The 25,000-nt window shown below is 46.6% G+C and overlaps 3 protein-coding genes across 3 annotated transcripts in view; all 3 read right to left on the bottom strand.

Moving 5' to 3' along the window:
* Positions 1-370, bottom strand: part of LOC130381064 (T-box transcription factor TBX19-like) — a 7,568-nt gene extending 7,198 nt beyond the window's left edge. Inside the window, exon 1 of the mRNA XM_056588485.1 lies at positions 201-370. Coding sequence (XP_056444460.1) covers positions 201-370 — 170 coding nt within the window. The remainder of the gene's footprint in view (positions 1-200) is intronic.
* Positions 371-3,005: 2,635 nt separating this feature from the next.
* On the bottom strand, positions 3,006-15,260 carry sft2d2b (SFT2 domain containing 2b). The gene is made up of 8 exons (XM_056589238.1): positions 15,059-15,260; positions 12,870-12,959; positions 12,614-12,699; positions 10,620-10,701; positions 9,714-9,749; positions 8,949-9,007; positions 8,661-8,690; positions 3,006-6,532 (listed from the first exon to the last, which is right to left on the bottom strand). The coding sequence occupies exons 1-8, from the start codon at positions 15,122-15,124 to the stop codon at positions 6,496-6,498; spliced, it is 486 nt and encodes a 161-aa protein (XP_056445213.1). The 5' UTR covers positions 15,125-15,260; the 3' UTR covers positions 3,006-6,495.
* A 5,398-nt stretch (positions 15,261-20,658) lies between these two features.
* The window catches only part of f2 (coagulation factor II (thrombin)), a 12,368-nt gene continuing 8,026 nt past the window's right edge, over positions 20,659-25,000 (bottom strand). The window contains exons 11-16 of the mRNA XM_056588845.1: positions 24,816-24,913; positions 23,224-23,391; positions 22,121-22,294; positions 21,411-21,589; positions 21,072-21,142; positions 20,659-20,852 (exon numbers count right to left, since the gene is read on the bottom strand). Coding sequence (XP_056444820.1) covers positions 20,700-20,852; positions 21,072-21,142; positions 21,411-21,589; positions 22,121-22,294; positions 23,224-23,391; positions 24,816-24,913 — 843 coding nt within the window. The 3' untranslated portion in view covers positions 20,659-20,699. The remainder of the gene's footprint in view (positions 20,853-21,071; positions 21,143-21,410; positions 21,590-22,120; positions 22,295-23,223; positions 23,392-24,815; positions 24,914-25,000) is intronic.

The raw sequence follows: 25,000 nt of genomic DNA, 5'->3' as shown, positions 1-25,000 counted from the left end.
CCAATAACACTGATATTAACATCCTAATGTTGTAGTTCATTAATTGGCCTACAGCCTAATTGTATAGTTCATTAATAACATCCTTATATTATAATTCATAATAACTTGTATGTAGGCTAATGGTTAATTAATAACATTTATGTAATGGTTAATTAATAACATGTAGGCCTATGTAATGGTTGATTAATAACACAACTCACCTGCCGCTCTTGGTCACGATCATCTCGTTCGTGATTTCCTGGAACTTCCGCCAGAGATCTGCGTCCTCCAGGGTCACCGCGAGCCGTCCGGAGGGGGCTCCCCGCTGGGCTCCCCCCGGGTCTCCCCCCGGGACTCCCCGCTGGGCTCCCCCCGGGTCTCCCCGCTTCATCGCCAGAGTCGCCCCGGGCTCCTCCGCCGCCTCCTTCTCGTGCAGCCCCTCCAGCTTTAGTTCAGTCAAACCGATTCAGCTCCGATCTGCTTTATTTTAAACCGGACTGGCGGCGCTCTGTCAACCTGTAGGAGAGAGGACTGACATCTAGAAGGTCCAAACGACACACGCATACGCACACACACACACACACACACACACACACACACACACACACACACACACGCACACGCACACGCACACGCACACGCACACGCACTCACGCACACACACACACACACACACACACACACACACACACACACACACACACACACACACACACACACACACACACACACACATACGCACACGCACACGTCACGCACACAAACACATACACACAATCCTGTCTCTTTCTCTCTAACAGAGGCATATTCTCTCGATTCATTCAAAAAATAGCGTTATTGTCAAGAGAGATAAAAATTCAAATTGCCAAAAAGTTTACAAAATAGACGGCAGAGTGGAACACAAAAAGTTACAAATAAATTATGAAATGCCTTTTTTCTCCTCGACAGCGCAACCACATGTGCGCGTGTGCGTGTGCCTGCGTGTGTTTTAATCAACGAGCCGCCCAGCACTGGGCTTAAGGGCTTTAGTGCCTTTAAAGACATAAAGGACTCGTTAACGTCTAAGATCCGGTCAGCTCTCTGAATAAAACCCCAAGCACCAGCTGCGTAGGCTATGTTCAAAAACACACGTTATAGGTTTATAATGTCTGTTCCAATCACACGTTATTAGGTTCATACGGTCTGTTCCAATCACACGTTGTTAGGTTTATACGGTCCGTTCCAATCACACGTTATTAGGTTTATAGTGTCTGTTCCAATCACAATTTATTAGGTTTATACGGTCCGTTCCAATCACACGTTATTAGGTTTATAATGTCTGTTCCAAACACACGTTATTAGGTTTATAATGTCTGTTCCAATCACACGTTATTAGGTTTATACTGTCTGTTCCAATCACACGTTATTAGGTTTATAGTGTCTGTTCCAAACACACGTTATTAGGTTTATAGGGTCTGTTCTAGGGCTGCTCGATTATGGGAAAAATCATTATCACGATTATTTTGGTCAATATTGATATCACGATTATTCAAACGATTATTTTTGAGTTTGAAAACATGCATTTATTGACACAATCAATTATGACATAGAAACATGCTCTCACACTCCCCCCTCATGGAGGCAGGGGAAGTGCTTGCCTCCAGTCTCTTTCACAGCCGTTTTTATGTAAGGTCAGGCTCAGCCATTCTAAATAGGTTCTACACATACGTGAAATAATACATTCACTATTTAATGTCTAGAGAACAACGGTCCCAGCATTTCTCCATAGCAAAGTTAAAAGTCACAAAGCCATAACAAACACATGGCCAGTGATGTTGATAGGTTTTCAATGTAGTGAGTCCCCGGGACCCACAGGTGGCGAGTTGGGTGGGTCCCTGAGAAATTCAATGGGTCCCGACTCCCCAGTTTAAAAAATGTGTTTCTTTTTTATTATTATTCTATTTCTTAAATTAAATTAATAGTGTTAAACTCCTTGATGGTGGTATGATATGGTTAGAGCTGGAGTACTCAACCGTTCATGTTTAACACTAGAAACGCCGGGCCATTTTTACTTGCTCCTAGCGCCGCAAGAGGGGTCAAATGACCCCTTTTAATGAGGCTGTGCATTTGCACATAATGATCACTAGGTGGCGCCAATGAGCTATTACCGCGCGAGCGCCACATTTGTGTGTGTGTGTGTGTGTCACAAGCCTAGTCCTCACGATTTTGTCATAAATGTACATATATTCAATCAGAAGGATTGCAAAAAAATCCTGTTTGATTTGCTCATTCGACACGAATGAGCACAGCATCGAGCAGTGGAAACGTGGGTTTATTTACTATGAAGTTCGTATTTTTAATTGTTGAAATGAAATCAGCGGTGACGAGCTAGTTGTTTTGGTAGCCGCTAAATTAGCATGTCGCGATACTTTGTACAGGGGATCACGTCTGCGCGTAGATGCGCAGAGGGTTGAAACAGCGCTTGTCCGATCTGCTCACAAGAAGGTTTCTTTGGCCAGTTACTGTGATTAAACACGAGTTGTTTAATGTTCACAATGTATCGTTTTTCATGGGGAAAATGAGATGCGTCCCCGGGACGCATGGATAGTGAGTTTAGTGCGTCCTTTCAGATTTTAATGCGTCAGGGACGCAGGACGCGTACCTAGCAACATCACTGGATGGCTAATAAAAATCATATTGTTGTTAAACAGAAATATATATACAAGATGTACTTGGCAGTTCTGCCTTAAAGAACTCTTAGTTAAAGTCTGCTATAGGAGCTTATAGCAGACTTTAACTCGTTCATCAAACTGTAACGTTACTGAAACTTTAATATTCCACACGGTAGGTCTACTCCAACATGTCTGTCAACAGTCGATGCTGCTGATTGGCGGTTAACTGGCATGTCCCGCCTCCTGCCAACGGCATACTTCCTGATGCAGCACGCCTGTTAGATTGTACTCCTCTCGCCGCGTTGAATGCTTTCGCATGCGCGTCTCTTTCATACCTTTCATAAACTCTCTAGGCCTACTGTAAAACGGAAAATGTCAAATTAATCGTTTCAACTCGATTATACGAGTTTGGAGATCGTTTGACCCCAAAATCGATATCGCGATCGAAATTCGATTAATTGCACAGCCCTAGTCTGTTCCAAACGTTATTATGTTTTGTCTGTTCCAAACTTTATTAAGTTCATTGGGTCTGTTCCAAAACAAACAATATTCTGTTTATAGGGTCTGTTCCAAATGTTATGTTTATCTGGTTATGACTAACACTAACATGTTTCTTATTGGTCTAAGAGATAATGACTAACACTAACATGTTTCTCATACTCTTACAGATAATTGCTAACAATCAGGGTCCTATCTTGCATCCGGCGCAATTGACTTAATCACTGGCGCTTGTGTCCATGCTAGTTTGCAACTGGCGCAGAGCGTTCTTTTCCCTCCTGCGCCACGCGCGTAAATTAGGGAATGATCTTGCGCCCCATGGGGCGGTTCGGCGAAAGGAGGAGGCGTGTTCTGGCGCAAACGTTCCCTGGTGCTATTTTGCAGTTTCAGAAATCACTTGTAGCCTGGTCCTACCAGACCATCGTACTTCATTTCATTTGTACTGTATCGTGAACCTACGGACTTCAGTGGGGGTTTCATTCCGTCTGCGCACGGCACCTTCTCAACAATATTCAATAATATTCCTCCCACTCAGGGTGAAAATGGTAGGTCTTAGCTCGTTTCCCCTCAGCCATGCCAACGTTTAGGAGTGCGTAACTACTGTTGACGGCTTTCAACTGCTGTTGACAGCGCATGCGCTACCGCGCGTATGTCCCGCGCAAATTTTATTAAAAATCTTCACCCCTCGGGGTCGACTTCGGATCTGTCGGCGGTCTACTGGTAAACCGCGATCGACTGGTTGGGCACCCCTGCTCTAAGAGATAATGACTGACACTAACATGACGCCAAAGCTCACTTATTCAAGAATTTATTTTAGAAAATCAGATACTTAACTTAACACAACTTAACTTAACACAAATAGTGCCTAAATGACACATTTATTAACTTTACTCTAATACATCAATGTTTTTAGTAGCTACTTATATATGTCTCATCTCATCTCATCTTCGTCCGCTTATCCGGGGTCGGGTCGCGGGGGGAGCAGCTCAAGCAGGGGGCCCCAGACTTCCCTTTCCCGGGCCACATTGACCAGCTCTGACGGGGGGATCCCGAGGCGTTCCCAGGCCAGTGTTGAAATATAATCTCTCCACCTAGTCCTGGGTCTTCCCCGAGGTCTCCTCCCCACTGGACGTGCCTGAAACACCTCCCAAGGAAGGCGCCCAGTGGGCATCCTTGCCAGATGCCCGAACCACCTCAGCTGACTCCTTTCTAAGTAAAGGAGCAGCGGCTCTAATCCGAGTTCCTCACGGATGGCTGAGCTTCTCACCCTATCCCTAAGGGAGACGCCAGCCACCCTTCTGAGAAAACTCATCTCGGCTGCTTGCACCCGCGATCTCGTCCTTTCGGTCATCACCCAGCCCTCATGACCATAGGTGAGGATAGGAACGAAGATCGACCGGTAGATCGAGAGCTTTGCCTTGCGGCTCAGCTCTCTTTTTCGTAACAACGGTGCGGTAAAGCAAACGCAATACCGCCCCCGCTGCTCCGACCAATCTCACGCTCCATAGTACCCTCACTCGCGAACAAGACCCCGAGGTACTTGAACTCCTTCACTTGGGCTAAGGACTCATTTCCTACCCGGAGTAAGCAATCCATCGGTTTCCTGCTAAGAGTCATGGCCTCAGATTTAGCGGTGCTGATCCTCATCCCAGTCGTTTCACACTCGGCTGCCAGCCGATCCAGTGAGTGCTGAAGGTCACAGGCCGATGATCCCATGAGGACCACATCATCTGCAAAAAGCAGTGACGAGATCCTCAGACCACCGAACTGCAACCCCTCCCCACCACGACTACGCCTCGATATCCTGTCCATGTATATCACAAACAGGATTGGTGACAAGGCGCAGCCCTGGCGGAGACCAGCACCCACTGAGAACGAAACTGACTGGCTGCCGAGGACGCGAACACAGCTCTCGCTTTGGGAGTACAGGGTTTGGATGGCCCTGAGGAGAGACCCCCTTACCCCATACTCCCGCAGCACCTCCCACAGTTTCTCCCGGGGGACCCGGTCATACGCCTTCTCCAGATCCACAAAACACATGTAGACCGGATGGGCATACTCCCAGGCCCCCTCCAGGATCCTTGCGAGAGTGAAGAGCTGGTTAGGGCTAGGGTTAGGGCTAGGGTTAAGGTTAAGGGTTAGGGCTACGGTTAATGGTTAGGGTTAAGGGTTAGGGCTACGGTTAAGGGTTAGGGCTAGGGTTAAGGGTTAGGGCTATGGTTTAGGGTTAAGGGTTAGGGCTAGGGTTAAGGGTTAGGGTTAGGGCTAAGGGTTAGGGCTACGGTTAATGGTTAGGGTTAGGGCTACGGTTAAGGGTTAGGGTTAGGGTTAGTGCTACGGTTAAGGGTTAGGGCTAGGGTTAAGGTTAAGTGCTATGGTTAATGGTTAGGGTTAAGAGTTAGGGGTTAGGATTCGGGTTGAGGGTAAGGTAAGGGTACGATATGAGGACACTACGTCGGGTGTATTGTATATTAAACTATATCAATTAGGGATGCACCGAATATTCGAAAAAAGGCCGAAAAAAATACACCGAACATTTTTATTTTTGATTAATAAAATAAAATAGTTTTGCTAATTTATTTAAAGGTACATTGTTCTGAAATTCTTGCTGTAAGGTCTGCTCGAATGTTAGAAAACGTTCAGTATTAAATAAATATTTGATTTTAATTGATTTTTTTTATTGAAAAGCAAGACAAAAAAGTTTATAAAGGACATTTAATTGTTTGATTTATGCAATGGTGAAAGATTAAAGCAAAATGAATGAAAAACAGCAAAAGCCACATTCGGTTTCGGCTTTCGGCCAACTGTTTCAGTATATTCGGTTTCGGTTTCGGCCAACAATTTTCATTTCATTGCATCCCTAACATAAATATATACATAAATATATATATATATATATATATATATATATAAATATATATATGTGTGTGAGTGTGTTGACGCTGACTTAATATGCTTTGGTCTACTTCCTTTAATATCATTGCGGCTCTGACTTCGAAATCCAGAATTAAAACACGTAAAACATATGCATTTGGGAATAAGGTATCATAATAATAAGGCATCATAATAATAAAGCCTCATATTATTAAAGCATCATATTAATAAAGCATCATATTAATAAGGCATCATATTAATAAGGCATCATATTAATAAGGCATCATATTAATAAGGCATCATATTAATAAGGCATCATATTAATAAGGCATCATATTAATACGGCATCATATTAATGAAGCATCATAATAATAAAGCATCATATTAATAAGGCATCATATTAATAAGGCATCATATTAATGAAGCATCATAATAATAAGGCACAGAGTAGTCGGATCTGATTGGATGGTTAAATAGTGTTTCTGACAGACTGTTACAGACAGAAGGTGAACACTTTCAGGACCGCATCCCTGAGAGAGAGAGAGAGAGAGAGAGAGAGAGAGAGAGAGAGAGAGAGAGAGAGAGAGAGAGAGAGAGAGAGAGAGAGAGAGAGACTTTAATATAGTGGAGGAACAACAGACCAAAACATTGTAGATGAAAATGTGTCTTGAAAAAACTCCCAAATATTTTACCTACCTGAGTTATAAACAGATGTAGACTGGTTTTAACCACACATGAGTGAGTGTCTGAGTGACTGGGTGAGTGAGTGAGTGAGTGAGTGAGTGAGTGAGTGAGTGAGTGAGTGAGTGAGTGAGTGAGTGAGTGAGTGAGTGAGTGAGAGTCAGTGAGTGAGTGAGTGAGTGAGAGAGTAAGTGAGTGAGAGAGAGTGAGTGAGTGAGTAAGAGTCAGTGAGTGAGAGTCAGTGAGTGAGAGTCAGTGAGTGAGAGTCAGTGAGTGAGTGAGGGAGTGAGTCAGTGAGTGAGTGAATGATAGTCAGTGAGTGAGTGAGTGAGAGTCAGTGAGTGAGTGAGTGAGTAAGAGTCAGTGAGTGAGAGTCAGTGAGTGAGTGAGGGAGTGAGTCAGTGAGTGAGTGAATGATAGTCAGTGAGTGAGTGAGTGAGAGTCAGTGAGTGAGTGAGTGAGAGTCAGTGAGTGAGTGAGTGAGAGTCAGTGAGTGAGCGAGAGAGTGAGTGAGTGAGTCAGTGAGTGAGTCAGTGAGTGAGTGAGTGAGTCAGTGAGTGAGTCAGTGAGTGAGTGAGTGATAGTCAGTGAGTGAGTGAGTGAGTGAGTGAGTGAGTGAGTGAGAGAGAGTCAGTGAGTGTTTCAGTGAGTGAGTGAGTGAGTGAGTGAGAGTGATTGAGTGAGTAAGTCAGTGAGTGAGTGAGTGAGAGTCAGTGAGTGAGTGAGTGAGTGAGAGTCAGTGAGTGAGTGAGTGAGTGAGTGATTGAGTGAGTGAGTCAGTGAGTGAGTGAGTGAGTGAGAGTCAGTGAGTGAGTGAGTGAGTGAGTGAGTGAGTGAGTGAGAGTCAGTGAGTGAGTGAGAGTCAGTGAGTGAGTGAGTGAGTGAGTGAGTGAGTGAGTGAGTGAGAGTCAGTGAGTGAGTGAGAGTCAGTGAGTGAGTGAGTGAGTGAGAGTCAGTGAGTGAGTGAGTGAGTGAGAGTCAGTGAGTGAGTGAGTGAGAGTCAGTGAGTCAGTGAGTGAGTGAGTGAGTGAGTGAGAGTCAGTGAGTGAGTGAGAGTCAGTGAGTGAGTGAGTGAGTGAGTGAGAGTCAGTGAGTGAGTGAGTAACGGCCTGATTCCACCGGACGCGTCACGGCAACGTTACGGCAGCGGCACGTCTTGGCCGCGGTCACCGCAGCAGATAGGTTCCACTCTAATCAATGAGACCATTTCCACCGGGCGCGGCTGCGGAACGTCTCAGCAGCGTCCCAGGAGCGGCTCGCCGCGCCGCAGCGCTATCATTCCGTAGCATTCCTATTTTTGCCGCGAGCCGCTGCTGAACCGCGTCAATTTCAACAGAGCAGATCGATCAGGGCAGGAAGTGAAAAAGTAAAAGCCATAGAGCATTCCGCTCAATTTTCAAAATAAAACACAATAAATAAAACACCAACATTATTACGTCATGACCGATGGCACCAGGTCAGCAGTCAATCAATCAAAGGGTCTCAAATCATCCTTTTTATAAGAACAATGTCAGAAAGGACAAAGCCTGGCATTTAATTGCAGTAGTTTTGGGAGTGGAAGGTGAGTACATTAGGTTTAGGATTATCGCGGGATCTCGTGATCTCGCGTGAATACGGCTGGCTCGCAAGGCAGCGTTGCGCTGCCGTAACGTGCCCGGTGGAAATGCAAGCAGGGCCAAGTCGCGGCCAAGACGTTCCGCAGCCGTAACGCTGCCGTAACGCGTCCGGTGGAATCCCCGGGTAAGAGTCAATGAGTGAGTGAGTGAGTGAGTGAGTGAGTGAGTGAGAGGGTGAGTGAGAGAGTGAGTGAGTGAGAGAGAGATTGAGTGAGTGAGAGAGAGAGTGTCAGTGAGTGAGTGAGTGAGAGTCAGTGAGTGAGTGAGTGAGTGAGTGAGAGTCAGTGAGTGGGTGAGTGAGAGTCAGTGAGTGAGTGAGTGAGTGAGTGAGTGAGTGAGTGAGTGAGTGAGGGAGGGTTACCTGGCAAAGGGGATGTATGACAGGCCGTACCTGTGACAGACAAAACAGCAGTGAGCCTCCCCCCAAACCAAACAGGAAGTGTGTGTGTCTGTACTGTGTGTGTGTGTGTGTGTACTGTGTGTGTGTGTCTGTACTGTGTGTGCGTGTGTACTGTGTGTGTCTGTACTGTGTGTGTGTGTGTACTGTGTGTGTGTGTGTGTGTGTACTGTGTGTGTGTGTCTGTGCTGTGTGTGCGTGTGTACTGTGTGGGTCTGTACTGTGTGTGTGTGTGTACTGTGTGTGTCTCACCAGGCGAAGGCCAGGAACTGTAGAATGCAGAACAGAACAGCCAGTCCGTTGTTCTTCCACTGGAGGAAGAGGAGGCGTTTAGTCTCCTCATCATCTAACCCTGATCACCACATCATCTAACCCTGATCACCTCATCATCTAACCCTGATCATCATCTAACCCTGATCATCATCTAACCCTGATCACCATCTAACCCTGATCACCATCTAACCCTGATCATCATCTAACCCTGATCACCATCTAACCCTGATCATCATCTAACCCTGATCACCATTTAACCCTGATCACCATCTAACCCTGATCACCATCTAACCCTGATCATCATCTAACCCTGATCATCATCTAACCCTGATCACCTCATCATCTAACCCTGATCACCATCTAACCCTGATCACCATCTAACCCTGATCACCATCTAACCCTGATCACCATCTAACCCTGATCATCATCTAACCCTGATCACCTCATCATCTAACCCTGATCATCATCTAACCCTGATCATAATCTAACCCTGATCACCATCTAACCCTGATCATCATCTAACCCATATCATCATCTAACCCTGATCATCATCTAACCCTGATCATCGTCTAACCCTGATCATTGTCTAACCCTGATCACCGTCTAACCCTGATCATCATCTAACCCTGATCATCATCTAACCCTGATCATCATCTAACCCTGATCACCATCTAACCCTGATCATCATCTAACCCTGATCATCATCTAACCCTGATCCTCATCTAACCTTGATCATCAACTCACCCAGAAGGCGGAACACAGCGTTAACACCAGACATGTCTGGAGAAAGAGAGACAAGAAAGTCAGCATCCAATAATAACCCTAACCCATAATAACCCTAACCCATAATAACCCTATCCCATAATAACCCTATCCCATAATAACCCTAGCCCCATAATAACCCTATCCCATAATAACCCTAACCCATAATAACCCTATCCCATAATAACCCTAACCCCATAATAACCATATCCCATAATAACCCTATCCCATAATAACCCTAACCCCATAATAACCCTATCCCATAATAACCCTATCCCATAATAACCCTAGCCCCATAATAACCCTACCCCATAATAACCCTATCCCATAATAACACTAAACCATAATAACCCTATCCCATAATAACCCTATCCCATAATAACCCTATCCCATAATAACCCTATCCCCATAATAACCCTACCCCATAATAACCCTATCCCATAATAACCCTAACCCCATAATAACCATATCCCATAATAACCCTATCCCGTAATAACCCTATCCCATAATAACCATATCCCATAATAACCCTATCCCATAATAACCATATCCCATAATAACCCTATCCCATAATAACCCTAACCCCATAATAACCCTATCCCATAATAACCCTATCCCATAATAACCATATCCCATAATAACCCTAACCCATAATAACCCTAGCCCCATAATAACCCTACCCCATAATAACCCTAGCCCCATAATAACCCTATCCCATAATAACCCTACCCCATATTAACCCTATCCCATAATAACCCTACCCCATAATAACCCTATCCCATAATAACCCTATCCCATAATAATCCTAACCCCATAATAACCCTATCCCATAATAACCCTAACCCCATAATAACCCTATCCCATAATAAGGTGCCTGTTGTTACTCACCACCATGACGACGGTTGCCAGCGCTCTCTCTTTAGCACACATTCTCTTCAGCTGGGCAAGAGGTCCGGTCAGGAACATGGTGCTGAACTCATAGGGTTAGGGTTAGGGTCAGGGTTAGGGTCAGGAACATGGTGCTGAACTCATAGGGTTAGGGTCAGGGTCAGGGTTAGGGTAAGGAACATGGTGCTGAACTCATAGGGTTAGGGTTAGGGTCAGGGTCAGGGTCAGGAACATGGTGCTGAACTCATAGGGTTAGGGTTAGGGTCAGGGTTAGGGTAAGGAACATGGTGCTGAACTCATAGGGTTAGGGTTAGGGTCAGGAACATGGTGCTGAACTCATAGGGTTAGGGTTAGGGTCAGGGTCAGGGTTAGGGTCAGGAACATGGTTCTGAACTCATAGGGTTAGGGTTAGGGTCAGGAACATGGTGCTGAACTCATAGGGTTAGGGTCAGGGTTAGGGTCAGGGTTAGGGTCAGGAACATGGTGCTGAACTCATAGGGTTAGGGTCAGGGTTAGGGTCAGGAACATGGTGCTGAACTCATAGGGTTAGGGTCAGGGTTAGGGTCAGGAACATGGTGCTGAACTCATAGGGTTAGGGTTAGGGTCAGGGTTAGGGTCAGGAACATGGTGCTGAACTTATAGGGTTAGGGTTAGGGTCAGGAACATGGTGCTGAACTCATAGGGTCAGGGTCAGAGTTAGGGTCAGGGTTAGGGTCAGGGTTAGGGTCAGGAACATGGTGCTGAACACACAGGGTTAGGGTCAGGGTCAGGGTTAGGGTCAGGAACATGGTGCTGAACTCATAGGGTTAGGGTCAGGGTCAGGAACATGGTGCTGAACTCATAGGGTTAGGGTTAGGGTCAGGAACATGGTGCTGAACTCATAGGGTTAGGGTCAGGGTTAGGGTCCGGAACATGGTGCTGAACTCATAGGGTTAGGGTCAGGAACATGGTGCTGAACTCATAGGGTCAGGGTCAGAGTTAGGGTCAGGGTTAGGGTCAGGGTTAGGGTCAGGAACATGGTGCTGAACACACAGGGTTAGGGTCAGGGTTAGGGTCAGGGTCAGGGTCAGGGTTAGGGTCAGGGTTAGGGTCAGGAACATGGTGCTGAACACACAGGGTTAGGGTCAGGGTTAGGGTCAGGGTCAGGGTTAGGGTCAGGGTTAGGGTCAGGAACATGGTGCTGAACTCATAGGGTTAGGGTCAGAGTTAGGGTCAGGAACATGGTGCTGAACTCATAGGGTTAGGGTCAGAGTTAGGGTCAGGGTCAGGAACATGGTGCTGAACTCATAGGGTTAGGGTCAGGGTTAGGGTCAGGGTCAGGAACATGGTGCTGAACTCATAGGGTTAGGGTCAGGGTTAGGGTCAGGGTCAGGGTCAGAGTTAGGGTCAGGAACATGGTGCTGAACTCATAGGGTTAGGGTCAGGGTTAGGGTCAGGGTCAGGAACATGGTGCTGAACTCATAGGGTTAGGGTCAGGGTCAGGGTCAGGGTCAGAGTTAGGGTCAGGAACATGGTGCTGAACTCACAGGGTTAGGGTCAGGGTCAGGAGCCCATAGGGTTAAGTAACTAACCCTATCGTATACATCAAGTACATTAACTCACCCTATAGTATATATCAAGTATATGGTCGGGGTTAGAGGTCGGGGGGCGTGACCTGGTCGGGGTTAAAGGTCGGGGGGCGTGACCTGGTCGGGGTTAAAGGTCGGGGGCGTGACCTGGTCGGGGTTAAAGGTCGGGGGGCGTGACCTGGTCGGGGTTAGAGGTCGGGGGGCGTGACCTGGTCGGGGTCAGAGGTCAGGGGTCGTGACCTGGTCGGGGTTAAAGGTCGGGGGGCGTGACCTGGTCGGGGTCAGAGGTCGGGGGGCGTGACCTGGTCAGGGTCAGAGGTCGGGGGGCGTGACCTGGTCGGGGTTAAAGGTCGGGGGGCGTGACCTAGTCGGGGTTAGAGGTCGGGGGTCGTGACCTGGTCGGGGTTAAAGGTCGGGGGTCCTGACCTGGCCAGAGAGCAGACGTTTCCCAGCGTGTAGAACACAGCGAACAGAGCGAGGCCCACGCCCGGAACCCACAGCAGACAGCTCCCCTACACACACACACACACACACACACACACACACACACACACACACACACACACACACACACACACACACACACACACACACACACACACACACACACACACACACCTATTATTGGGATATACAGCAATAATGTATTGATTACCAGAATGGAGCAAACCATTGAGCTTACCAGAATGGAGCAAACCACTCCCAGAAGGAAGGAGGCTGCAAAGGCCTTCACCCGAGTTCCCCAACTCAGCGTGCTGGCCTGGGTCGCTACCTGACAACACACAACACTTTGACACACAACACTCTAACACACAACACTCTAACACACAACACTTTAACACAAAACATTTTAACACACACAAATCAATTTACCATGCTATACTCTACTTTACACACACAACACTTGAATACACACTAGTATATACTAGCTCACACGTAACACCTACACTATAACTTAATCCAATGTATAGCTTTGATACACTGATCTTTGATACACTCTTTTCAGCTTTGATACACTGATCACTATAGTGAGCTGTATCACTATAGTGATACAGCTCATCATAGTGATACACCTCACTATAGTGAGCTGTATCCTATAGTGAGCTGTATCACTATAGTGAGCTGTATGCTATAGTGATACAGCTCATCATAGTGATACACCTCACTATAGTGAGCTGTATCCTATAGTGAGCTGTATCACTATAGTGAGCTGTATGCTATAGTGATACAGCTCATCATAGTGATACACCTCACTATAGTGAGCTGTATCACTATAGTGAGCTGTATCACTATAGTGATACAGCTCACTATAGTGATACAGCTCACTATAGTGATACAGCTCACTATAGCATACAGCTCACTATAGCATACAGCTCACTATAGTGATACAGCTCACTATAGGATACAGCTCACTATAGTGATACAGCTCACTATAGGATACAGCTCACTATAGCATACAGCTCACTATAGGATACAGCTCACTATAGCATACAGCTCACTATAGCATACAGCTCACTATAGCATACAGCTCACTATAGTGATACAGCTCACTATAGCATACAGCTCACTATAGCATACAGCTCACTATAGCATACAGCTCACTATAGTGATACAGCTCACTATAGCATACAGCTCACTATAGTGATACAGCTCACTATAGCATACAGCTCACTATAGTGATACAGCTCACTATAGCATACAGCTCACTATAGGATACAGCTCACTATAGCATACAGCTCACTATAGTGATACAGCTCACTATAGCATACAGCTCACTATAGCATACAGCTCACTATAGCATACAGCTCACTATAGCATACAGCTCACTATAGCATACAGCTCACTATAGCATACAGCTCACTATAGCATACAGCTCACTATAGTGATACAGCTCACTATAGCATACAGCTCACTATAGCATACAGCTCACTATAGTGATACAGCTCACTATAGGATACAGCTCACTATAGCATACAGCTCACTATAGTGATACAGCTCACTATAGGATACAGCTCACTATAGCATACAGCTCACTATAGTGATACACCTCACTATAGTGAGCTGTATCCTATAGTGAGCTGTATCACTATAGTGATACAGCTCACTATAGCATGCAGCTCACTATAGCATACAGCTCACTATAGTGATACAGCTCACTATAGGATACAGCTCACTATAGTGATACAGCTCACTATAGCATACAGCTCACTATAGGATACAGCTCACTATAGTGATACAGCTCACTATAGCATACAGCTCACTATCGTGATGGTGAATTGAGCTGAACTCATGACGTGGTCGTGGCTTTCATGGTATGGGCGATATAAATAACTAATACCAAATCTCTATGATGGAATGTAGTTTAGTTTAGATATAAACAACTAATAGATCATCTCTATGATGGAATCTAGTTTAGATATAAATAGGTAAAATAACATCTCTATGATAGAATCTGGTTTAGTTTCGATATAAAAAACATATAGAACATCTCATTGATAGAATCTAGTTTAGTTTAGATATAAATAACTGATATAACATCTCATTGATATAATCTAGATTAGTTTAGATATAAATAAGTAAAAGATCATCTCTATGATAGAATCTAGTTTAGTTTAGATATATTCAATAAACCGAATAGATCATCTCTATGATAGAATCTAGTTTAGTTTAGATATATAAAAAAAACCCCGAATAGATCATCTCTATGATAGAATCTAGTTTGGGTGAAAACCAAGCACGCACATCTTCAGTTTGCAAGTCCTTCTACATGCTGATCTAGAGAATCCTGATCTAACTAACTAACCCTACCTAATCCTGATCTAACTGACTATCCTAACCATCCTGATCTAAGTGAATAACGGATGACCTCACCTCCAGTATGTCCACCTTATCATTGTTTCCATCTTGACCGCTCAAAACTTTCTTTAATTTATCCATGATCCTCTTATGACCGACTATCTACATTTAGATATGCTAGTGTAATTAGTTATAATAGTCATAATAGTTCAAAAGGAAGACATGACGTGATGATCGTTAACAGGTGGAACAGACTTCCGCCTTCAGGCTGCAGTACCGTGACCAACCACCGCGGACAGAGGTTCGCTGCTGAGCACATGCTGCAGTAACGCGACCAACCACCTCGGGCAGGAGGGGCTGCTGAGCACAGGCTGCAGTACAGTGACCAACCACCGTGGTCAGGGAGCGCTGCTGAGCAAAGGCTGCAGCACCGCGACCAGCCGCCACAGACGGGGGGGCTGCTGAGCACAGCCTGCAGTAGCGCGACCAGCCGCTGCGGGCAGGGGGCGCTGCTGGCTTCACATCCAAGAAGACAAACAATCCGCTTTGTGCTTTATTCACTGAACTACAAACAACACAATATACCATTCATATACCATGAATAAACCACACACACACACACACACACACACATATATATATATATAAATAAATGTACACTATATCTATACAGAGAGAGAATGATGATGGTGATGGGGTTGGTGATGGGGTTAGTGGTTAGATCCCGGTTTAGGTTCAGCAGGTCTGCAGTGTTGAGGTCTGGCAGGTTGGACAGGAAGGCCGACTCACCAACCACTCATCTACACACTGGAGAGAGGAGAGGGGTTAGTACACTGGAGAGAGGAGAGGGGTTAGTACACTGGAGAGAGGAGAGGGGTTAGTACACTGGAGAGAGGAGAGGGGTTAGTACACTGGAGAGAGGAGAGGGGTTAGTACACGGGAGAGAGGAGAGGGGATAGTACACTGGAGAGAGGAGAGGGGTTAGTACACTGGAGAGAGGAGAGGGGTTAGTACACTGGAGAGAGGGGTGAGTACACTGGAGAGAGGAGAGGGGTTAGTACACTGGAGAGAGGAGAGGGGTTAGTACACTGGAGAGAGGGGTTAGTACACTGGAGAGAGGAGAGGGGTTAGTACACTGGAGAGAGGGGTTAGTACACTGGAGAGAGGAGAGGGGTTAGTACACTGGAGAGAGGAGAGGGGTTAGTACACTGGAGAGAGGGGTGAGTACACTGGAGAGAGGAGAGGGGTTAGTACACTGGAGAGAGGGGTTAGTACACTGGAGAGAGGAGGGGTTGGTACATTAGAGAGAGGAGAGGGGTTAGTACACTGGAGAGAGGGGTTAGTACACTGGAGAGAGGAGGGGTTGGTACATTAGAGAGAGGAGAGGGGTATCGTGTTATTTGTGGTTGTTTCTTGTTGTTTCTTGTTGTTTCTTGTTGTTTGTTGGTGTTTCCTTTTTTCGTTTGGTGTGTTTGTGTGTGCGTGTGTTTGTGTTTGTGTGTGTTTGTGTGTGTGTGTGTGAGTTTTTTTTGGTGTGTGTGTGTTTGTATGTGTGTATGTGTGTATGTGTGTGTTTTGGTGTGTGCGTGCGTTTTGGTGTGTGTGAGTGTGTTTTGGTGTGTGCGTGTGTTTTGGTGTGTGTGAGTGTGTTTGTGTGTGTCTGTGTGCGTGTGCGCGTGTGTGTGTGTGTGTTTTACCTGCTTGTGGAAGGTGTGTGAACATGGTAGTTCTTGTATTCCATCGTCTCCCTGACTGAACTCCTTGTGACAAATCAGACACAAGGAATCTGCATCGCCCTGAAGACACACACACACACACACACACACACACACACACACACACACACACACACACACACACACACACACACACACACACACACACACACACACACACACACACACACACACACACACACACACACACACACACACACACTAGTATATCAAGTTAACCAGCTAGTTATAATACTCCAGGTACCATCAGATTTTATAATATCCAGGTGGTCAGATTGTGGCTCAGTCAGCTGGTCGTACCATGGACATTATGTTGAGCTAGTCAGCTGGTCGTACCATGGACATTATGTTGAGCTAGTCAGCTGGTCGTACCATGGACATTATGTTGAGCTAGCCAGCTGGTCGTACCATGGACATTATGTTGAGCTAGTTAGCTGGTCGTACCATGGACATTATGTTGAGCTAGCCAGCTGGTCGTACCATGGACATTATGTTGAGCTAGTCAGCTGGTCGTACCATGGACATTATGTTGAGCTAGTCAGCTGGTCGTACCATGGACATTATGTTGAGCTAGTCAGCTGGTCGTACCATGGACATTATGTTGAGCTAGTCAGCTGGTCGTACCATGGACATTATGTTGAGCTAGTCAGCTGGTCGTACCATGGACATTATGTTGAGCTAGTCAGCTGGTCGTACCATGGACATTATGTTGAGCTAGTCAGCTGGTCGTACCATGGACATTATGTTGAGCTAGCCAGCTGGTCGTACCATGGACATTATGTTGAGCTAGTCAGCTGGTCGTACCATGGACATTATGTTGAGCTAGTCAGCTGGTCGTACCATGGACATTATGTTGAGCTAGTCAGCTGGTCGTACCATGGACATTATGTTGAGCTAGTCAGCTGGTCGTACCATGGACATTATGTTGAGCTAGTCAGCTGGTCGTACCATGGACATTATGTTGAGCTAGTCAGCTGGTCGTACCATGGACATTATGTTGAGCTAGTCAGCTGGTCGTACCATGGACATTATGTTGAGCTAGCCAGCTGGTCGTACCATGGACATTATGTTGAGCTAGTTAGCTGGTCGTACCATGGACATTATGTTGAGCTAGCCAGCTGGTCGTACCATGGACATTATGTTGAGCTAGTCAGCTGGTCGTACCATGGACATTATGTTGAGCTAGTCAGCTGGTCGTACCATGGACATTATGCTGCGGCGGCGGAAGTGCGTCCTGTGGGCGGGCTGGTGTCCGGGCGCGTCCTCGGGGGGGATGAAGGAGGCGCGGCGCCGGGCGTTGGGGGGGGAGGTGACGGGGGCGGAGGTGAGCGGGGGGCCGGGGGAGGAGAGGAGCAACCCGCGGGAGGAGGTGCGCTGGAGGAGGACCTTGGCCGAGACCGGAGGCTCAGCGGCCGAGTGGAGGCGGTAGAACTGCATGGCAGAGAGGGTGACCTGGAGGTCAGGGGTCAGAGAGGGGTCAGGGGTCAGAGAGGGGTCAGGATGTGAGAGGCTGACCTGGAGGTCAAAGAGGGTCGCCTGGAGGTCAAGGGTCAGAGAGGGGTCCAGAGGTCAGAGAGGGTGACCTGGAGGTCAAGGGTCGGAGAGGTCATGGAGGTCAGAGAGGGTCACCTTATATGTATGATGTGTATAATCTGTATTATATGTATTATATGTGTTATGAGGGTTATTATGCGTATAGTTTGTGTTGTATGTGGTATTATGTGTATAGTGTCTTGTAAGGGGTATATAAGAGGCATTATGTGTAACGTCTTGTAAGGGATATACATGGGGTATTATGTGTATAATGTATGTTGTGGGGGTACAGGGGTAAAGTGTACTTTGTGGGGGTAAAGGGGTACAGTGTACGTTGTGGGGGTACAGGGGTACAGTGTACGTTGTGGGGGTACAGGGGTACAGTGTACGTTGTGGGGGTACAGGGGTACAGTGTACGTTGTGGTGGTACAGGGGTACAGGGTACGTTGTGGGGGTACAGTGTATGTTGTGGGGGTACAGGGGTACAGTGTACGTTGTGGGGGTACAGGGGTACAGTGTACGTTGTGGGGGTACAGGGGTACAGTGTACGTTGTGGGGGTACAGGGGTACAGTGTATGTTGTGGGGGTACAGTGTATGTTGTGGGGGTACAGGGGTACAGTGTATGTTGTGGGGGTACAGTGTACGTTGTGGGGGTACAGGGGTACAGTGTATGTTGTGGGGGTACAGGGGTACAGTGTACGTTGTGGGGGTACAGGGGTACAGTGTACGTTGTGGGGGTACAGTGTACGTTGTGGGGGTACAGGGGTACAGTGTATGTTGTGGGGGTACAGGGGTACAGTGTATGTTGTGGGGGTACAGGGGTACAGTGTATGTTGTGGGGGTACAGGGGTACAGTGTACGTTGTGGGGGTACAGGGGTACAGGGTACGTTGTGGGGGTACAGGGGTACAGTGTACGTTGTGGGGGTACAGTGTATGTTGTGGGGGTACAGTGTATGTTGTGGGGGTACAGGGGTACAGTGTACGTTGTGGGGGTACAGGGGTACAGTGTATGTTGTGGGGGTACAGGGGTACAGTGTATGTTGTGGGGGTACAGGGGTACAGTGTACGTTGTGGTGGTACAGGGGTACAGGGTACGTTGTGGGGGTACAGTGTATGTTGTGGGGGTACAGTGTACGTTGTGGGGGTACAGGGGTACAGGGTACGTTGTGGGGGTACAGGGGTACAGTGTACGTTGTGGGGGTACAGGGGTACAGTGTATGTTGTGGGGGTACAGTGTATGTTGTGGGGGTACAGGGGTACAGTGTACGTTGTGGGGGTACATATGGGCTACAGGCTGACGGATCACTCACCGTACAGGGCAGAGAGGACCTCCTGCGAGCGACCCCCCGGAGGTCCACAGGGGGGTCCCGGCCTGGTGCTCCTCCCCCTTCGTGCTCCTCAGCCCGCCCCTTCTCGGCCTCCCCCGCCCGGTACCGGCTCATCCAGGCACTGAAGATCTCCGCGTCCTTGTCCTCCTCCTCTTCTCTCTCCTCCTCTTCCTCACTTTGTGTCTCTCTCTCACCGAGTCGTAGCTCCTCACAGCCAGTCTCTGTTTCTGAGAACACCTCCACCTCCTGCTCCTCCACCTCCTCCACCTCCTGCTCCTCCTCCACCTCCTCCATTGTGCAGCGCCTGTGAGTGTGTGAGTGTGTGTGGTAGGTGCGGTCGTGAGGTGGTGGGAGCGGTAGCAGCAGCAGTTAATCTACAGGTTAGCTTCCGGAGGCTCTGAGCAGAAGGAGGATGAGGAGGATTAGCGGGATTAGGGCGGTCGCTCGACCAGCAGGGAGATGTTTTAAATGCTCAAGACGCAGATTCAGACCGAATGTGTGTGTTCCTCACTCTCTCTCTCTCACTCTCTCTCTCTGCCCCCCCTCTCCCTCCCCCCCCTCTATCTCCCTCTCTCTCTCTCTCTCTCTCTCTCTCTCTCTCTCTCTCTCTCTCTCTCTCTCTCTCTCTCTCTCTCTCTCTCTCTCTCTCTCTCTCTCTCTCTCTCTCTGTCTCTCTCTCTCTGTCTCTCTCTCTCTGTCTCTCTCTCTCTCTCTCTCTCTCTATCTCCCTCTCCCTCTCTCTCTCTCTCTCTCTCTCTCTCTATCTCCCTCTCTCTATCTCCCTCTCTCTCTCTCTCTCTCTCTCTCTCTCTCTCTCTCTCTCTCTCTCTCTCTCTCTCTCTCTCTCTCTCTCTCTCTCTCTCTCTCTCTCTCTCCTGATAATACATTTTTAATCCTCTGAGTGATCACAGGTTGAGTTGACGGTACTCTACTGCTATGACATCATAACAGTAGTTTACTATGACGTCATGGGACACCTTCCTAGTTGTTTCCTTGTTATTTCATCTCCCAGCCGAGGATGATGCCAAACCAGTTTATCGATGCAGTGCTTCACCTGCTGTAAACACGATAACCACTGTGTTGGAAAGACCTTTATTGATTTGAACTCAGTGTGTTTCTATTCGTCGTCGGCTCCAGCCTTGTCGATCACCTTCTTCATCCAGCGCCGCATGCGGAACAGGTGCGTGTAGAAGCCAAACTTGCCATCGCGGTCACAGCCCTCTCCCCACGACACGATGCCGATCTGGTACCAGCGCTGGTCGTCTGGGTTCTGCGAAATTAAATGGGATTAATGTTAACATTAGATTAAGATAGAGGACAGATTACATTAGTTTAAGATAGTAGAGTACAGAGTAACATTAGATTAAGATAGTAGAGTACAGAGACCTTCATATCAACAAACGGTTTCTAATTTGACCCGGACAGAGACTGGGACCTGTCAGGCCAAACGATTGGTCTAAAACAGAGCCAATCAGCGACGAGATCTCACCTTCATCACAAAGGGCCCTCCACTGTCTCCCTCGCAGGCATCTCCGTGCTGAGTCTCCCCGGGTTTGAACCCTAAAGTACAGATTACAAACACACACAGTGTCTAAAGCAGTAACACACAGATGACGTACACACACAGTGTGTCTAAAGCAGTAACACACAGATGACGTACACACACAGTGTGTCTAAAGCAGTAACACACAGATGACGTACACACACAGTGTGTCTAAAGCAGTAACACACAGATGACGTACACACACACAGTGTGTCTAAGGCAGTGGAGGGGTAGAGTATAGCACAGTAGCAGCAGAGTTGTGTCTGGAGTTGCCCGGTGGTTTACCAGCGCAGAACATGTTGTCGGTGATGCGGACGCTGGTGGAGGCGCGGCAGGTGTCCTGGTCCACGATGGGCAGGTGGATCTGCTGCAGCACGGCCGGGAGGTTCTTGGAGGAAGGGTTCCACGTTTCCTTCAGATTACCCCATCCCGTCACACGGCCTTTATAGCCCTCGAACATCAGCCTGTTGAGCACCGTAATCCCACTCAGATTATCATCCACATAACTTCAAACCAGTTAAACGCCCCGTAGAGCACCGTAATCCCACTCAGATTATCATCCACATAACTTCAAACCAGTTAATCAGCCCGTAGAGCACCGTAATCCCACTCAGATATACAATTCCAGTAGTTTAAACCCCTTCTCACATCATTCTAGAGGACCAAGAATATCCAAATCAGATTGTAATCCCTCTAAATTTCAAACATAATCCCATTCAGATTGTAGAGATCACAGGAGATTTATCCCTTCAGCATGCCCAGGTATCTTCGAGCTGTGTTTCATAATGTGAAGCATGTTCTAGTCATGTGTTACAGTCGTGCTCTAACCGTGTGTTACAGGCGTGTTCTAACCGTGTGTTAGAGGCGTGTTCTAACCGTGTGTTACAGGCGTTTTTTTAACCGTGTGATACAGGCGTGTTCTAACATGTGTCACAGGCGTGTTCTAACACGTGTTCCAGCCGTGTGTCGTAGCCGTGTTGCGTATGTGGCCATACTTCTGTGCGACCTGCTTGGACGGCAGACACACGGGGTGGATGCGGTCGTCAAACTGCACCGCCCTCTTGAGGTGCAGAAGGGCGATGTCACGGTTCAGGTTCTCCTTCCAGTTGTACTTCGGGTGGACGATGATTTCATCGATAGGAACAATCTTCTCCTGACCTTGTTCATACCTAGTTAAGAAGGGTCATGGTTATTGACCTTCCGACTAACCTAGCAACTCGATAACTAACCCAGATTAATCTAGCCTCTAGTTAACTAACCCAGACTAACCTAGCCTCTAGTTACCTAACACAGACTAAACTTACTCTATTCAACTAACCCAGACTAACCTAGTCTCTACTTAACCAACCAAGACTAGCCTAGCCTCTAGTTAACCAACCTGGACTGCCCTAGCCTCTAGTTAACTAACCCAGATTAACCTAGCCTCTAGTTGACTAACCAAGCCTCTAGTTAACTAACCTAGACTAACCTAACCCTGTTTAAGTAACCCAGATTAACCTAGCCTCTAGGTTACTAAACCAGACTAAACTCACTCTATTCAACTAACCCAGACTAACCTAGCCTCTAGTTGACTAACCAAGCCTCTAGTTAACTAACCCAGACTAACCTAACCCTATTTAACTAACCGAGATTAACCTAGCCTCTAGTTCACTAACCAAGCCTCTAGTTAACTAACCTAGACTAACCTAACCCTGTTTAAGTTACCCAGATTAACCTAGCCTCTAGGTTACTAAACCAGATTAAACTCACTCTATTCAACTAACCCAGACTAACCTAGCCTCTAGGTAACTAACCCAGACTAACCTAGCCTCTAGTTAACTAACCATGAATAACCTAACTCTAGTTAACTAACCCGGACTAACCTAGCCTCTAGTTAAGTAACCCAGACTAACCTAACCTCTAGTAAAATTAGCCAGATTAACCTCACCCTAATTAACTAACCCTGACTAACCTAGCCTCTTGTTAACTAACCATGACTAACCTAACTCTAGTTAACTAACCCAGACTAACCTAACCCTATTTAACTAACCCGGACTAACCTAGCCTCCAGTTGACTAACCCAGACTAACCTAACTCTCGTTAACTAACCCGGACTCACCTAGCCCGGTTGTGTTTTCCCAGGCGGACCAGGATCTGCCCGGGGCTGAAGTTCTTGTTCCAGGGAGGGTAGAGGATGCAGTGGGCCGCGGTCAGGACCCACTGGTCACTGATCAGACTGGCCCCACACAGCAGCTCCTGGGGCTGGCGCTTGTAGAGCATCACCTGCCTGGGTGTAGACGTAGACATATATACATAGAACTATAGACAGCATCACCTGCCTGGGCATAGACATAGACATATATACATAGAACTATAGACAGCATCACCTGCCTGGGCATAGACATATATACATAGAACTATAGACAGCATCACCTGCCTGGGTGTAGACGTAGACATATATACATAGAACTATGGACAGCATCACCTGCCTGGGTGTAGACGTAGACATATATACATAGAACTATAGAAAGCATCACCTGCCTGGGTGTAGACGTAGACATATATACATAGAACTATAGACAGCATCAAATGCCTGGTATAGACATAGACATATACACATAGAACTATAGACAGCATCACCTGCCTGGGTATAGACATAGACATATATAGATAGAACTATAGACAGCATCACCTGCCTGGGTATAGACATAGACATATATACATAGAACTATAGACAGCATCACCTGCCTGGGTGTAGACGTAGACATATATACATAGAACTATAGACAGCATCACCTGCCTGGGCGTAGACATAGACATATATACATAGAACTATAGACAGCATCACCTGCCTGGTATAGACATAGACATATATACATAGAACTATAGACAGCATCACCTGCCTGGTATAGACATAGACATATATACATAGAATAGACAGCATCACCTGCCTGGTATAGACATAGACATATATACATAGAACTATAGACAGCATCACCTGCCTGGTATAGACATAGACATATATACATAGAACTATAGACAGCATCACCTGCCTGGGTATAGACATAGACATATATACATAGAACTATAGACAGCATCACCTGCCTGGGTATAGACATAGACATATATACATAGAACTATAGACAGCATCACCTGCCTGGGTATAGACATAGACATATATACATAGAACTATAGACAGCATCACCTGCCTGGTATAGACATAGACATATATACATAGAAATATAGACAGCATCACCTGCCTGAGTATAGATATACATAGATATAAATATATAGAATTATGAACAGCATACATATACATAAAATGATGTATATATATATATATATATATATAAATGTCAATGTCATATATATATATAGAGAGAGAGAGAGAGAGAGAGAGAGAGAGAGAGAGAGAGAGAGAGAGAGAGAGAGAGAGAGAGAGAGAGAGAGAGAGAGAGAGAGAGAGAGAGAGAGAGACGGAGATGATATACATACATATATACAGATACATATATATAGATAGATATTTTTACATATAATTATATACCTGCCTGGACAAACATAAGTACTGTATACATTATTTCATTTAAATAAATATATGCTGCATACACTATGTAGTATATCATTTATATATACTGTTGGTACCAAATATGGTCATGCTTCCTGCACACAGCCCATCCACACAAACACTGGTAGAGTGGGTCTGGTTACCATGGAGACGATGCCTCCTCAGCATCGTCACCCCCGACGATCCGACTCCCCTGGTACGACTCGAGCAGCTCGCTCTCCTTGGCATCCTCCTTCTGGACCTGATGGGGACAGATATATATATATATATAGATCATTATTAATATTATAATATTATTACTGTAACAATTTATACAATAATAATATTA

The sequence above is a fragment of the Gadus chalcogrammus genome, chromosome 4 (genome assembly GCF_026213295.1).
Source record: "Gadus chalcogrammus isolate NIFS_2021 chromosome 4, NIFS_Gcha_1.0, whole genome shotgun sequence".
Classification (NCBI taxonomy): Eukaryota; Metazoa; Chordata; class Actinopteri; order Gadiformes; family Gadidae; genus Gadus; species Gadus chalcogrammus.
This window is presented reverse-complemented; position numbering and strand designations above follow the sequence as displayed.

What these genes read in the sequence shown, in the direction of transcription:
- sft2d2b (XM_056589238.1), bottom strand. Translation starts at nt 15,124, where the DNA reads ATGGATAAATTAAAGAAAGTTTTGAGCGGTCAAGATGGAAACAATGAT. An exon ending in TGGCAACCGTCGTCATGGTG is followed by an intron (nt 9,750 to 10,619) that starts GTGAGTAACAAC and finishes CTCTTTCTCCAG; the next exon opens with ACATGTCTGGTGTTAACGCT. An exon ending in CGCTGTGTTCCGCCTTCTGG is followed by an intron (nt 9,008 to 9,713) that starts GTGAGTTGATGA and finishes CTCTTCCTCCAG; the next exon opens with TGGAAGAACAACGGACTGGC.